At 51.1% G+C, this 17307-nt stretch overlaps 1 protein-coding gene across 1 annotated transcript in view; it reads right to left on the bottom strand.

Annotated features, from left to right (window-relative positions):
• The window catches only part of EPHX2 (epoxide hydrolase 2), a 72174-nt gene extending 66210 nt beyond the window's left edge, over positions 1 to 5964 (bottom strand). Inside the window, exons 1-2 of the mRNA XM_072143879.1 lie at positions 5816 to 5964; positions 1332 to 1416 (exon numbers count right to left, since the gene is read on the bottom strand). Coding sequence (XP_071999980.1) covers positions 1332 to 1416; positions 5816 to 5919 — 189 coding nt within the window. The 5' untranslated portion in view covers positions 5920 to 5964. The remainder of the gene's footprint in view (positions 1 to 1331; positions 1417 to 5815) is intronic.
• Positions 5965 to 17307: the final 11343 nt, after the last annotated feature.

Here is a 17307-nt window from a genome sequence, read left to right as displayed (position 1 = left end):
GTCTCGATTTCTGCTGCGACATTCGGATGGTAGGGTCAGAATTTGGCGTCAACAACATGAAAGCATGGATCCATCCTGCCTTGTATCAGCGGGTCAGGCTGGTGGTGGTGTCATGGATCCATCCTGCCTTGTATCAGCGGGTCAGGCTGGTGGTGGTGGTGTCATGGATCCATCCTGCCTTGTATCAGCGGGTCAGGCTGGTGGTGGTGGTGTCATGGATCCATCCTGCCTTGTATCAGCGGGTCAGGCTGGTGGTGGTGGTGTCATGGATCCATCCTGCCTTGTATCAGCGGGTCAGGCTGGTGGTGGTGGTGTCATGGTGTCTTTGGGCCCCTTGGTACAACGCCACAGCCTACCTGAGTGTTGTTGCTGACCATGTCCATCCCTTTATGAGCACAATGTACCCTGTAACATCTGATGGCTACTTTCAGCAGGATAATGCGCCATGTCATAAAGCTGGAATCATCTCAGACTGGTTTCTTGAACATGACAATGAGGTCACTGGACACAAATGGCCTCCACAGTCACCAGATCTCCATCCAATAGAGCATCTTTGGGATGTGGTGGAACGGGAGATTCGCATCATGGATGTGCAGCCGACAAATCTGCGGCAACTGTGTGATGCCATCATGTCAATATGGACCAAAATCTCTGAGGAGCTTCCAGCACCTTGTTGTATCTATGCCACGAAGAATTGAGGCAGTTCTGAAGGCAAAAGGGGGTCCAACCCGTTACTAGCATGGTGTACCTAATAAAGTGGCCGGTGAGTGTACATATACATACAGACATGAGAGCTGTGTTTTTATACTGCTGGTCTCCTTGGATCACCTTCAGGAGATTTAGAGAAGATATATAATTTTTTTTTATAGATTTTTCCCATCTATAGAGGGGATTTACCATGTAGACGGTGTCAAGCTGATAGTAACTTACATTGTAGTCTCTTCTATACGATTATCCTGAAATAAATTGCAGATCCGAGTGCTCACCGATCTCCATCAGCTCCATAGAGATGAATGGAGCCGAGCGGTGGTGATGACGGAGGAGGCACTTGTGTAGTGTGAGGACTTTGCATGTGCCACTCCTTCCCAGATCATAGACCTCCATGATATATCAGTGACTTTGATAAAGGCCGCGCTGAACAGTGAGAACCAAAACAATTGCAGTTGATGCCGACAAAAGATGCCAAAGATTTGATGCACTGGAAAGAGTTTCAGATAGTACCCGGTGTCTAAAACTCTCAATAAATGCGGGTTGTGGGTCATTTCACACAGGAATGACAAGACTTTAGCTATTAGCAGGTAACAGCCCCTTTATTATTGCTGTAATCTCACCTGAGAGAACGGGATCTGTCCTCTCTCCAGCCGGGCGAATGGTCCATCCGAGCCGCTCTGCACCAACGCCTTCATCAGGAATCCCCTGCAACCAGAGAAGACCGGGCAAGTCATATGTATGGAATCATCACATCACTGGGAATTTGTTGAATTCATGCGCAAGTCAGCGGGGTCAACGAGTCAATGGGGAACTTCTTAAAGGGATTGTCCGAGAGTGAGGAAAAAAAAGTGAGGTGGCCAGGGTGAGGATGCAAGAAAAAATAAGCATGTACTCGTCCGTCGCTTCCAGTGTCCCCGGTTTGTTTACAGAGGCACAGAGACTGTGCTCATACATGGCCGTGCCCACCCGTCCCTTGTCCCAGCGCTGTATCAGGAGGGTGCCCGGCCAGCAGCTGGTCTGAGAGAAGATTCCATGCCCTGTAAACAAAAAGGGCACAGCCGGAGAGACAACGGTGCAGGACACCGGAAACAACAGACGAGGCGACTACATGTTTATTTTTAGCTATATTCACACTGCCGTACGTTGACGTACATACGTCCCCCATAGACGGCAATGGTTGCGGCATCATACGGGAGCGGTAAGGGCAGCACACGTGCGGCACCTTACTGTTCCGTAGCCGGATAAAGATAGGACACGTCCTGACTTTCCCCAGAATACGGCGCCGTGCCCCATGTTTCTCTATGGAGAGGGGCAGGGGTGAACGGGGCTCACCCCCTCCTCCTCTCCTCGAAGCCGACGTGTGCCCACTGTGCTATCATACGGCGGGGCACACATGTGAATATAGCCTTATGCAGCCCCTCCCTGGCCACTGTATCTCCCTCACTCTCGGACATCCCCCTTCCCTTCTTATCTATTCATGACACAACCACAGGATACATCATGAACAGATAGATGGGGTCCCACTTATTCCCTAACCTCCTGACCACAGTGCCGCCGCATGCGCCCCCTCTATCCAGCTCTATAGGAGTCCCGATAAGAATTTAGAGTGGGGACATGTGAACAGCAGGAAGAAGGTTAGTGGACCTCCGCTCCCAAGGCAGATGAGGGTCCCAGAAGTGGGATCATAACCGATTAATCCATGACGTATCTGGTGGACATGTTACGAATAGATAAAATGGGAATACCCCTGTAAGTCTGGCTCTGTGCACCTGCCTTTTTTTCGGCTGATCTTGGCATTTAGCTACATTCACACTGCCGTATGGAAGACGTATATACGGCCGATATACATCCTCCATAGACAGCAATAGGTGTACGGCACACGTGCGGCACCGTACCGCTCCGTACCCAGAAAAAGATAGGACATGTCCTATCTTTTCCCGTAATACGGCGCCGTGCGCCATTACTTCCTATGGAGAGGGGCGGGGGTGAGCTGCGCTCACCTCCTCCTCCTCTCCCCGTGCACTGCAGTGTGAATATAGCCTTTGGCAGATTTATTGGAGTGGTTTTTTTTCTTGTTACTACATGTGGCGTTTGAGGAGTAATTGGTGAATTTGCGACTTTTTAAACAAAAGGTGCAAAATAACTAAACAAAAAGTTCCACACACCCCTAATCTTCCTGAGCCGGGAGAGGGGAGATACGGATTTGTAACAAAATTTGCTCCCTCCATATCTGGAACCGAGTCATAACTAGTAAGAAAACTCAACCAGGTTGAACTTGGGATGGATGTTATTTTAGACCCCCCAAAAAAAGTTACATATAAAGAAGAAAAAGCCAAATATCATATAAATTTGCCCCATAGAGTCAGAGTCTGTTTTGGGTGGAGACCGTACATGGGACACATATAAGGCCACGAGGTTGTGGCTGTGAATACGACCCCATAGATAGCAATAAAGTGCAGAACACGTGTGGCACCGTACCGCTACATACACGCCCGATCTTGCACGGCCTACATTCCTATGGAGAGGGGAGGGGTCACCCCTCGTCCTCTACAGCGCACCGCCGAGTGCTCGCCCGGCTACAGCTGGCGGATATACGTTCATCGGAATTCACCCTTATACAGGCAGCACTGGGTTACGTTCAAGACGGGGTCCATAGGTTTGTTCTTAAGTTGAATTTGTATGTAAGTCGAAACTGTATATTTTACTATTGTAGTTCTAGAATTTTTTTTTTTTTTTTTGCCCCAGTGACAATTGAAGTTTCAAAATTTTTTGCTGTAATGGGACCAAGGATTATGAATAAAGCTTCATTACAGACACCTTACAGCTGATCATTGCAGTCTGGGACTATAGTAACATCCAGAGAGGTCACCAGAGGTCACAGTGGGCAGAGGGGTCCGTCTGTAACTAGCGGTCGTCTGTAAGTCGGGTGTCCTTAAGTACGGGCCTGACTGTATATACACAATTCTGATGCCTGATGTTTTATTTTCAGTATCAGTATGATAAATAAGGCATCTAATTATCAGGGAGCCCCCCACTACAGGGAATCAGGAGAGACCCCTCGGAAATTACACGGAGCAGCACATGGCACCCGCCCTCTGGCACATCCACGTGTCACATGGCTGGAGGATTCGCCTGTGTACACACACGGAGGTCACGCGGGTCACACGCTGCGCTTGGTATTACATGAGAAGTTTAGATTTTCCCCAAGAATTTGCATCCTGGATATTGGATGTCGCAGTGTAAACACAGGGAGAGGAGGTTTGGGCTTTGTACATGTTGCCTCTTGTTCACCCTGCCCCATCTACCCCTCCTGATCGCACCCTGCCCCATCTACCCCTCCTGATCGCACCCTGCCCCATCTACCCCTCCTGATCGGACCCTGCCCCATCTACCCCTCCTGATCGGACCCTGCCCCATCTACCCCTCCTGATCGGACCCTGCCCCATCTACCCCTCCTGATCCCATCCTGCCCCATCTACCCCTCCTGATCGCACCCTGCCCCATCTACCCCTCCTGATCACACCCTGCCCCATCTACCCCTCCTGATCGCACCCTGCTCCATCTACCCCTCCTGATCCCATCCTGCCCCATCTACCCCTCCTGATCGCACCCTGCCCCATCTACCCCTCCTGATCACACCCTGCCCCATCTACCCCTCCTGATCGCACCCTGCCCCATCTACCCCTCCTGATCGCACCCCGCCCCACCTACCCCTCCTAAACACACCCTGCTCCACCTACCCCTCCTGATCGCACCCTGCCCCCATCTACCCCTCCTGATCGCACCCTGCCCCATCTACCCCTCCTGATCGCACCCTGCCCCATCTACCCCTCCTGATCGCACCCTGCCCCATCTACCCCTCCTGATCGCACCCTGCCCCGTCTACCCCTCCTGATCGGACCCTGCCCCATCTACCCCTCCTGATCGCACCCTGCCCCATCTACCCCTCCTGATCGCACCCTGCCCCATCTACCCCTCCTGATCCCATCCTGCCCCATCTACCCCTCCTGATCCCATCCTGCCCCATCTACCCCTCCTGATCGGACCCTGCCCCATCTACCCCTCCTGATCCCATCCTGCCCCATCTACCCCTCCTGATCGCACCCTGCCCCATCTACCCCTCCTAAACACACCCTGCTCCACCTACCCCTCCTGATCGCACCCTGCTCCACCTACCCCTCCTGATCGCACCCTGCTCCACCTACCCCTCCTGATCGCACCCTGCCCCCATCTACCCCTCCTGATCGCACCCTGCCCCCATCTACCCCTCCTGATCGCACCCTGCCCCCATCTACCCCTCCTGATCGCACCCTGCCCCCATCTACCCCTCCTGATCGCACCCCGCCCCACCTACCCCTCCCGATCGCACCCCGCCCCACCTACCCCTCCCGATCGCACCCCGCCCCACCTACCCCTCCCGATCGCACCCTGCCCCATCTACCCCTCCTAAACACACCCTGCTCCACCTACCCCTCCTGATCGCACCCTGCTCCACCTACCCCTCCTGATCGCACCCTGCCCCCATCTACTCCTCCTCATCGCACCCTGCCCCACCTACCCCTCCCGATCGCACCCTGCCCCATCTACCCCTCCCGATCGCACCCTGCCCCACCTACCCCTCCCGATCGCACCCTGCCCCATCTACCCCTCCTCATCGCACCCTGCCCCACCTACCCCTCCTGATCGCACCCTGCCCCATCTACCCCTCCTCATCGCACCCTGCTCCCATCTACCGCTCCTGATCGCACCCCGCCCCATCTACCCCTCCTGATCACACCCCGCCCCATCTACCCCTCCCGATCACACCTTGCCCCATCTACCCCTCCCGGTCACATCCTGCCCCACCTACCCCTCCTGATCGCACCCTGCACCCATCTACCCGTCCTGCCCCGTCTACCCCTCCTCATCACACCCTGCCCCATCTACCCCTCCTGATCACACCCTGCCCCCCATCACACAGAGCCGCTGTCATGCTGTAGTCACGTGCCCAGGCGCTTCAACCTTCCCGCGTAAACCTGTCACCACCCGGGGTCCGCGCCGCTGATAGGGGCTCAGCACCACGTGACTCCCGCTGTCAGAGCCGCGGGTCACGGCGGACACTCACCCCGGGAGAGCGAGCGTCTCCTCCAGCTTGTGGAAGGCGGTGAGCGGCCCGGGGGTGAGCAGCACGCCGCCCAGATCGAAGAGCACCAAGCGCTTGGCGGCCATGTCTGTGCGGACTGTGCCCGGGCCCCTCCCCCGCCTCCTCCTCCCCGGGAGGCCCCGCCCATCACCTGTCACTGGGCTCAGCCCTCATATACCTGTATGTATAACTCTCTATAGGGACCTGACAAGCGCTGTATGGAATGATGTGTCAGGACTGAGCCACCTATATAGGGACCAGAGGAGACTCTCTATAGGGACACAGGAGCCTCTCTATAGGTACCTCACACATGTGGGACCTGAGTGATAACACAGGACCAGCTCTGAGAAGAAATACAGAATAACCTCTCTATAGGGAGAGATACAGAGGAGCCTCTCTATAGGTACCTGAGGAGAGATACAGAGGAGCCTCTATAGGTACCTGGGGAGAGATAAAGAGGAGCCTCTCTATAGGTACCTGGGGAGAGATAAAGAGGAGCCTCTCTATAGGTACCTGGGGAGAGATAAAGAGGAGCCTCTCTATAGGTACCTGGGGAGAGATAAAGAGGAGCCTCTCTATAGGTACCTGAGGAGAGATACAGAGGAGCCTCTCTATAGGTACCTGAGGAGAGATACAGAGGAGCCTCTCTATAGGTACCTGAGGAGAGATACAGAGGAGCCTCTCTATAGGTACCTGAGGAGAGATACAGAGGAGCCTCTCTATAGGTACCTGAGGAGAGATACAGAGGAGCCTCTCTATAGGTACCTGAGGAGAGATACAGAGGAGCCTCTCTATAGGTACCTGAGGAGAGATATAGAGGAGCCTCTCTATAGGTACCTGAGGAGAGATACAGAGGAGCCTCTCTATAGGTACCTGAGGAGAGATACAGAGGAGCCTCTCTATAGGTACCTGAGGAGAGATACAGAGGAGCCTCTCTATAGGTACCTGAGGAGAGATACAGAGGAGCCTCTCTATAGGTACCTGAGGAGAGATATAGAGGAGCCTCTCTATAGGTACCTGAGGAGAGATACAGAGGAGCCTCTCTATAGGTACCTGAGGAGAGATACAGAGGAGCCTCTCTATAGGTACCTGAGGAGAGATACAGAGGAGCCTCTCTATAGGTACCTGAGGAGAGATACAGAGGAGCCTCTCTATAGGTACCTGAGGAGAGATACAGAGGAGCCTCTCTATAGGTACCTGAGGAGAGATACAGAGGAGCCTCTCTATAGGTACCTGGGGAGAGATACAGAGGAGCCTCTCTATAGGTACCTGGGGAGAGATACAGAGGAGCCTCTCTATAGGTACCTGGGGAGAGATACAGAGGAGCCTCTCTATAGGTACCTGAGGAGAGATACAGAGGAGCCTCTCTATAGGTACCTGAGGAGAGATACAGAGGAGCCTCTCTATAGGTACCTGGGGAGAGATAAAGAGGAGCCTTTCTATAGGTACCTGGGGAGAGATAAAGAGGAGCCTCTCTATAGGTACCTGGGGAGAGATACAGAGGAGCCTCTCTATAGGTACCTGAGGAGAGATACAGAGGAGCCTCTCTATAGGTACCTGAGGAGAGATACAGAGGAGCCTCTCTATAGGTACCTGAGGAGAGATACAGAGGAGCCTCTCTATAGGTACCTGAGGAGAGATACAGAGGAGCCTCTATAGGTACCTGGGGAGAGATAAAGAGGAGCCTCTCTATAGGTACCTGGGGAGAGATAAAGAGGAGCCTCTCTATAGGTACCTGGGGAGAGATAAAGAGGAGCCTCTCTATAGGTACCTGAGGAGAGATACAGAGGAGCCTCTCTATAGGTACCTGAGGAGAGATACAGAGGAGCCTCTCTATAGGTACCTGAGGAGAGATACAGAGGAGCCTCTCTATAGGTACCTGAGGAGAGATACAGAGGAGCCTCTCTATAGGTACCTGAGGAGAGATACAGAGGAGCCTCTCTATAGGTACCTGAGGAGAGATATAGAGGAGCCTCTCTATAGGTACCTGAGGAGAGATACAGAGGAGCCTCTCTATAGGTACCTGAGGAGAGATACAGAGGAGCCTCTCTATAGGTACCTGAGGAGAGATACAGAGGAGCCTCTCTATAGGTACCTGAGGAGAGATACAGAGGAGCCTCTCTATAGGTACCTGAGGAGAGATACAGAGGAGCCTCTCTATAGGTACCTGAGGAGAGATACAGAGGAGCCTCTCTATAGGTACCTGAGGAGAGATACAGAGGAGCCTCTCTATAGGTACCTGAGGAGAGATACAGAGGAGCCTCTCTATAGGTACCTGAGGAGAGATACAGAGGAGCCTCTCTATAGGTACCTGAGGAGAGATACAGAGGAGCCTCTCTATAGGTACCTGAGGAGAGATACAGAGGAGCCCCTCTATAGGTACCTGAGGAGAGATACAGAGGAGCCCCTCTATAGGTACCTGAGGAGAGATACAGAGGAGCCCCTCTATAGGTACCTGAGGAGAGATACAGAGGAGCCTCTCTATAGGTACCTGAGGAGAGATACAGAGGAGCCTCTCTATAGGTACCTGAGGAGAGATACAGAGGAGCCTCTCTATAGGTACCTGAGGAGAGATACAGAGGAGCCTCTCTATAGGGACCTGAAGAGAGATATAGGACCATTTCTATAGTGACCTCAAGCACAATGTAAGACCCGCTTCTTTTGGACCTTTTGACCTATACTTTTAGGACGTAAGATACAATTCTGTACCTTTCTATCGGTTCTTAAAGGAAATCTACCATCAAAATGTATAACACTGTGCAGGAGAACTGCCCTTCGTACTGTGTGAGGTCGGGGAAGGGGGGGGGGCTGCTGCTGCAGTGTAACGGCTTGTGAAGCGAGAGCTCATAGGGCTTCTGTAACAGCCCTTCAGGCTTCATTGCATAGGCATAAAAGTTGAGACGTAAGGAAGCCATGGATAACAAATATAAGAAGATACCACAGTCACTGCACCTGGGGGGGGGAGAGGTGTATCATATCTCGAAGTATCCGGCGGGCGGATACTTAAAAAAGTATGAATGCACGGAGCAGGATCATCCAGTGCTCCCTCTCTTTGCTGGTGGCTGCGTCCCTCCACGTGCTCGTGGTGTAGTCACATAATCACAAATTCTCGCAGTTAGTAAAAGTTTGCGAAGAATCTGAGAAATTCCCCTCACGCTGCCTGGGTAAGTGTCCCTGGGTGATCATGAAGGATGTGATGGTAGATTTCCTTGGACGACTAATGATTGGACATATAGGGGCAGATTTACTTGCCCAGTCCTGTCGTGATCCGGCGGTCTGGTGTGATTCACTAAGCTCGTGCGCGTTCCTGCATCCATCGCTTCTGCCCCGTGGTCCGCCGGGATTCACCTGCTTCTTCCCGCTGCATGTAAGATTGCATGTAAAATTGCAACACAATTTTAAATGTTAAATCCCGGGTGTTGGCCGAATCCGTCGGGTTGTCCGACAGCCACACCCCCGATTCCTGCTGCGTGCAAGCCGGCGGCGGCGCGTCACAATCCGATCACGTGCGTCAAAATCCCGGGGAAAATTCGCCGCCAAACGGAAATCGACGGGAAACCTGATGAAAATGCGGCCGACGGACCCTTAGTAAATGAGCCCCATTGTGTTTTCTTTTGGGAGCCGAGGTGAAATACGAGGCAAAATACAAGGCTCATTATGGACCTAAAGTGACACAGGATACTGAAAAAAAAACTTTCTATAGGGACTTGCGGTAAAATATCGGACCATGTCTATATGCACATGATGGAACCTTTCTGCTGGGGGAACATTGGTGGGTCGGTCATCACTGCTAACAGTCAAAGTTACCGAAATCCACTTTGAGGAAACTTCTGGTTTGTTGAATTTAATTCCACGTAAGAGACCGGCTGACATCCCTGGTGGCCGGTGCCTCCTCTGCTGGGTCCATAAACAGGGACAATGGGGCAGATTTACTTACCCGGTCCATTCGCGATCCAGCGGCAGGTTCTCCGCCGCTGATTCGGGTCTTCCAGCGATTCACTAAGGTAGTTCCCCCAATGTCCACCAGGTGTCGCTGCTGCGCTGCAGTCCGTCGGAGTGCACTGAAGTTCACGATCCTATTCTGGGTGCAGATAAGCGCGTGTCAAGCGTCACATTTTTTTTTTAAAATTCTGCGGTTTTTACGAATCCGCCCCCCGATTTCCGTTGTGTGCATGCCGGTGCCGATGCGCCACAATCTGATCGCGTGCGTCAAATACCCGGGGCTATTAGGCGCAAATCAGTAATTTTCGGGAAGCCCGACCAAAAAAAGCAATTCGGGCCCTTGGTAAATGACCCCCATTGGGTCAGTCCATGTATAGTGACATTTAGTTTGGGTAGAGGCAGAGGCGTTGTGCTTACATCAGCAAAAGCAAAGTTTCTCCACAATGTATTCAGAATACTTTATCATCTGGCACTAGTCAGGTCCCATCTCTCCTGGATTGAGGGATTTTTGTTATCATTTTGCATTATTTATTCTAGACTTATTAATGTGCTCGGTGCTGCAGGGATGAATATAAATGGAGAGTCCTGTGAAGTAATCCCTGACCTGGGGTGCAGTATAATGCTCCCTTATCACTGTACTTAGCGGCTTTAATTACTCCTGTACATACGTGATGTGGTGGGGGGGGTCACGTGCCAGGCTGCTTCTCCACAAGCTCCTGACCGCGTAGCATTTACTGTCCTTTATTACACAAATACCATGGACTTTATTCCCGTGCAAGATGATAAATATCAGGGATTTTATTAGTTTCTCACAAATACGGCCGCCCCTTGTGTCCTACAGGTGTACCATCCTAGCAGATATGGCGTCAGATGATAGGTCAGGTAGGGGGTATCCGAAACTTACCTACAGAAAACTGTATTTCCTTACAGAACCCATATCAAATGGGTTGGTACTCTCAACAAGTAGTGGCCCCACTGAAACAGGACTATGCTATAAACCGGCCATGGGACTGATGGATACAACTTCATTATGGTGGGAAGCACAAGCAATGCTTTGAAGAGTTGACCTCTGGGGGTTGGGCTGTATGAGATGTCAGAACCTCAATCTAAGGCCCGGTAGACACTAGCGATTGTGATGTGTCCAACTTCCACATCCGGAACTGACACCCGGAACTGAAACGACATCTTGAGTTCGGTTCCAATCGTTTAGGGTTTGGGCCATTCCAATGTGATGCGAGTCGCTGGTGTGTAACAGGCCTGATATTGGTGACCGAAGCCCCTTGTATTTTTGTTTCTAAAATACCTCTTACTAATATAATCAGATGAAATGATAGGAGTGAGGGCCCCACTCACAGGAGTTTACAGACTATGAACTGTAGGTGAATAAGTAAGTGTCGCTTCCTACAGACCAAAGTAGACCTAGACTCTGGTTGCCTCAGTTGTGCTCAGACTGGAGCTTACTCAGTGGTCGTGTAATCTCTGTACTAATAACATCTCAATATAGAGGTTAAAAGACCTAGATGTGACTATAAAATAATCACTTTATCCATCCTACGCTATAAAACCTATAAAAAGCAAATAGTAAAAGCAGTGCAAAAATTGTAATTTGTTATGGTACCAATATAAATACAAGCCATCCCACAAAAAACAAGCCTGCACACTATTCTTTCTGCAATGAAATAACAAAGGTTTTGACTTTCACTGAAATGGGAAGCAGGTTGTTAACCCCCGGGGACTCATTTACTAAGAGTCTCGCTACTCACTTTCGTCAGCCTTTGCACCTTTTTGGGGGATTTAACATGTGTCTGCACTGCCAGTCGTTTTTTTGACCACCGTTTTTTGGTACAGCTGCGGGGGTTTGGGGAGCGTACCTTTGGACGATCCTTCTGATTCGGACTCAGCGCGGGATTTAACTTTCAAATTGTGTTGCAAGCCCAAGCACTTACATGCTTCAGGAAGAAGAAGGTGAACTCCAGGGACCTGAGCGGGGAAGCGACACATGCAGGATATCGGGCGCAGGATCTTAGTGACTCCCCGCACAGCGCATTATACACGGACAATGCACTTACATGCACCAGGAAGAAGAAGGTGAACTCCGGGGACCTGAGCGGGGAAGCGACACATGCAGGATATCAGGTGCAGGATCTTAGTGACTCCCTGCACAGCACATTATACATGGACAATGCACTTACATGCACCAGGAAGAAGAAGGTGAACTCCAGGGACCTGAGCGGGGAAGCGACACATGCAGGATATCGGGGAAGGATCTTAGTGTCTCGCGGCGCAGTGCATTATACACGGACAATGCACTTACATACACCAGGAAGAAGAAGGTGAACTCCGGAGACCTGAGCGGGGAAGCGACACATGCAGGATATCGGGTGCACGATCTTAGTGACTCCCCGCACAGTGCATTATACACAGACAATGCACTTACATGCACCAGGAAGAAGAAGGTGAACTCCGGGGACCTGAGCGAGGAAGCGACACATGCAGGATATCGGGCGCACGATCTTAGTCAATCACTGCACAGCACATTATACACGGACAATGCACTTACATGCACCAGGAAGAAGAAGGTGAACTCCGGGGACCTGAGTGGGGAAGCAACACATGCAGGATATCGGGCGCACGATCTTAGTGACCCCCTGCACAGCGCATTATACACGGACAATGAACTTACATGCACCAGGAAGAAGAAGGTGAACTCCAGGGACCTGAGCGGGGAAGCGACACATGCAGGATATCGGGCGCAGGATCTTAGTGACTCCCCGCACAGCGCATTATACACGGACAATGCACTTACATGCACCAGGAAGAAGAAGGTGAACTCCAGGGACCTGAGCGGGGAAGCGACACATGCAGGATATCGGGCGCAGGATCTTAGTGACTCCCTGCACAGCACATTATACATGGACAATGCACTTACATGCACCAGGAAGAAGAAGGTGAACTCTGGGGACCTGAGCAGGGAAGCGACACATGCAGGATATCGGGCGCACAATCTTAGTGACTCCCCGCACAGCGCATTATACACGGACAATGCACTTACATACACCAGGAAGAAGAAGGTGAACTCCGGAGACCTGAGCGGGGAAGCGACACATGCAGGATATCGGGTGCACGGTCTTAGTGACTCCCCGCACAGCGCATTATACACAGACAATGCACTTACATGCACCAGGAAGAAGAAGGTGAACTCCAGGGACCTGAGCGGGGAAGCGACACATGCAGGATATCGGGCGCACGATCTTAGTCAATCACTGCACAGCGCATTATACACGGACAATGAACTTACATGCACCAGGAAGAAGAAGGTGAACTCCAGGGACCTGAGCGGGGAAGTGACACATGCAGGATATCGGGCGCAGGATCTTAGTGAATCGCGGCACAGCGCATTATACACAGACAATGCACTTACATGCAACAGGAAGAAGAAGGTGAACCCCGGGGACCTGAGCGGGGAAGCGACACATGCAGGATATCGGGCGCAGGATCTTAGTGAATCGCGGCACAGCGCATTATACACGGACAATGCACTTTCTGTGAACTCCGGTGACCGTGTAAGTAAATGAGCCCCCCTGTGTCAGGTAGTTTGGCCTAGGGTTACCCCTTTCTAAGTGGCTACGAGAGGGTCACCAGTCCACTACCTCATGGAGAAGCCTTCAGGATAGGCAACCACTGACTGAAGTGGGTCAAAAGTTGGAGCATAGCAAAAGGAGACAGGCACATCATAGTAATGGTCAGGAACAAGTGACGGTCCGGGTAAGTTCTATAAGGGAGTCAAGAATCAGGACCCGGTTCCGAGCAGGAGTTTGGAAGTCAGAGCCAGGATTGGCAAAACAACCGGAACTAGAACATGGAAGGACTCGAGATATCACTACAGGAACCTAGCAGAATAGGAAGCTTAGCACTCGGGTACCTATGTGCAAAGGTCCCTTATATAGCCAAGAGTCACTGTAGGTTGGTCAGGCATCGATCTTCATTTGTAAATAAGGCCCCATCCCCCATGGGAAGATTCTGTGTATGTTCTCCTTACAGGACTACATTTTTGGACTGGATATATCTATGATGCCTTTTTCTATCCGCACATAGAATAATATCACACGAGGTCCTGATTTACAGAGCTGTGGGGGGTCAGATTTCCGATGTGTAGTGATGGCGGTGATTACGTGCGCTGTTATTGGCAGGACAATGTGTGTAAGACGCTCAGGCTCGGCTCGTGGTACAGTCTGGTTACGGCTCTCAGGACCCTTTCCCCCAGTCCTCTATCAGTGACATGATTAATGTGCAACGCTCTGCACCTTTTCATCTCTGGTCCAGAGTACAAGAATGTGAGAAGCTGAGCCCGGTCAGACAGCGCCGGGTAAATCTACTGTGTACAGATCACATCCTTCTCCCCTCGCTGCTCAGATTGTTCTGTAACCTTCAGCAAATTATCTTCATGGTAGATTACACTTATTTTCTTCAATCCACATTGCGCAGACCTGGCTGCTCTACTGCTAGTTTGTTTCCCAAACTCTGCCTTATCCTTAAAGGGAATGTCTACTTTCAGCAAATTATTTATATTGTTTATCAAATTAAGTTATACAATTTTCAATCTACTTTCTATTATATCTTTGAGCCAAGCACCTGTGTGATATCACATGGCCAGGGATATAATGTACTGTGCACCTGTGTGATATCACATGGCCAGGGATATAACGTACTGTGCACCTGTGTGATATCACATGGCCAGGCATATAACGAGCCGTGCACCTGTGTGATATCACATAGCCAGGAATATAACGTACTGTGCACCTGTGTGATATCACATGGCCAGGCATATAACGAGCCGTGCACCTGTGTGACATGACACAACCAGGCATATAACAATCCGTGCACCTGTGTGATATCACATGGCCAGGGATATAACGTACTGTACACCTGTGTGATATCACATGGCCAGGCATATAACGAGCCGTGCACCTGTGTGACATCACATGACCAGGGATATAACGAGCCATGCACCTGTGTGACATCACATGACCAGGGATATAACGAGCCGTGCACCTGTGTGACATGACACAACCAGGCATATAACAATCCATGCAGCTGTGGGATATCACTTGACCAGCAATATAATAGGCTGTGCACCTGTGTGACATCACATGACCAGGGAACGATTTCTATCCACTGAAAGTAAACAGAAGCTTTCTGTATCTTGAAAACTGCAAGGAATAGATACAGAAAGTATATTGGAAAATTGTGTAGGATGTTGAGTAAGATTATAAAACCACAGCTGCTTCCAGAAGCCGCTCAATGTGGTTGTTGGTTTTTTGTCTGTAACCGCAGCTAAGTTTAGAAATAGAAGCTGCACTCCATGGTGTGCTAATGGTGCATCTATATTGCTATATTACTCCTGCACTCTTACATAAGGCCTTCCCATACCTGTGGAAAGATGGGGCTTGCAGCAGATAGATAGATAAGAGATCGATAGAGGGGCACAGATCCTAGATGGATTGATCAATGTATAGGAGATAGATATAGAACACAAATATAAAATAAATGTATTTACTTTTTATTTTATGTACACATATGTCAGGAACCGGGGACAGTGGACCCATTGGACCACCGCGGACAATAACGTAAGCTAACCACGACACCGGTATATAACAAGTCTCTGAAAATGTCATTGACAAATTCTTGAAAGGCCGCAGGCGCATTGCAGAGTCCAAAGGGCATGACCAGATACTCGAAGTGCCCATCTCAAGTGTTGAAGGCAGACTTCCATTCATCCCCTTCATGGGTGCGGAAGAGATTATATGCCACCCGAAGGTCCAACTTAGTGAAGACCTTAGCTCCACGGAGGCAGTCAAAGAGTTCCATGATCAAGGGTAGTGGGTAGCGTTTTTTCACGGTAACTTTATTAAGCCCACGATAGTCTATGCAGGGGCGGAGAGATCCATCTTTCTTGGCCACAAAAAAGAATCCAGCAGGAGACGAAGACTTGCGGATGAACCCCTTCTGCAGATTCTCCTTGATATAGGCTGGCATAACCGTGGTCTCGGGTACGGACAATGGGTATACCCGATCTCATGGCGGAGACGTGCCTGGCAGCAGCTCTATAGGACAGTCATAAGGACGGTGGGGTGGAGTCTCTGCTTGTTTCTCCAAGAATACATCTGCAAAGTCCGTAAAAGCAGACCGACCAAAGGCTTGGAGGACACTGAAGCAGACATGGTGGACACCGACCGAAGAAACGAGAGACAGCGAGACTGGCACTCTGGACCCCAGAAAAGAATCTCCCCATTCTGAAAGTCGAGCAGTGCAGTATGCTGCTTCAACCAGAACGGCAGACTTAGATCTTGGAAGTCTCACATTGTGCATAGCCCCAACTTGTAGAGACAATGGTGGTAAGATCAGCCAGGCCAGGACCACCGCGGACAATGACGTAAGCCGCCACTGGGGACCGGAGTCTAAATAGTACCCGGTTTTCACCAGTGCCCGACACAAAGCAGGTTGGACTTGTTGCGGCGTGGGTTGTTCCACAGTTCGTCCACTGTGGTGGCCAAGGCGTAGTATAGAATCATAAGTCAAACTCATGGTCGGGGACCGGCAGGAGGTCGAAACAGTCAGCACAGGATCAGAGTCGGGGGCGTAGCGGTAGGTCAGGACAAGCAGCGCGGGATCTGAATATTTACACTATAGTAAGTATAGTATAGAAGGGCCTATATATACACTATAGCAGCGATGGCGAACCTATGGCACGCGTGCCACAGACGGCACGCGAAGCCGTTTCTGTTGGCACGCGTACCGTCGCCAGTAAGCCTCTGCCCGCTGCCCGTAAAAATTTGGTCTATGCGAGCGGCGGAACTACGCGCCGCTCCATAGACAGAACCGCAGTGTTTTTGCGCATGCTGAAAGTTTCAGTCGCTCCCATAGAAACCGCGCATGCGCATTAATTATCTCGGGCCGCTCCGCTCTGCTCCCTCCCTGTCCGCTCTACTCTGTCCCGGTCCGCTCCGCACTGCTTTGCTCCCTCTGTCCCGTTCCGTAGCCCCCCTCTCCTCCGCTCCATAGCCCCCCTCTCTACCTCTCCGTAGCCCCCCTCTCTACCGCTCCGTAGCCCCCCTCTCCTCCGCTCCGTAGCCCCCCTCTCCTCCGCTCCGTGGCCCCCCTCTCCTCCGCTCCGTGGCCCCCCTCTCCTCCGCTCCATGGCCCCCCTCTCCTCCGCTCCGTAGCCCCCCTCTCCTCCGCTCCGTAGCCCCCTCTCCTCCGCTCCGTAGCCCCCCTCTCCTCCGCTCCAGGTGGGAGTGGAGAATGCATACAGTGTAACCTGCATGCATTCCTGGAGAACCTTCCTGTAGAATAAAAGAAAATAAAGTAAGTTTATCTGTGTATATGTATGTAATGAGTATATTAATATGTATATGTATGTAATGAGTATATGTATGTGTATATGTATGTAATGTGTATATGTACGTAATGTGTATATGTATGTGCTGTGTATATGTAGGTGTTTATATGTGTATACATATATATATAATATA

Source organism: Engystomops pustulosus, chromosome 3 (assembly GCF_040894005.1).
Source record: "Engystomops pustulosus chromosome 3, aEngPut4.maternal, whole genome shotgun sequence".
Lineage (NCBI taxonomy): Eukaryota > Metazoa > Chordata > Amphibia > Anura > Leptodactylidae > Engystomops > Engystomops pustulosus.
This window is presented reverse-complemented; position numbering and strand designations above follow the sequence as displayed.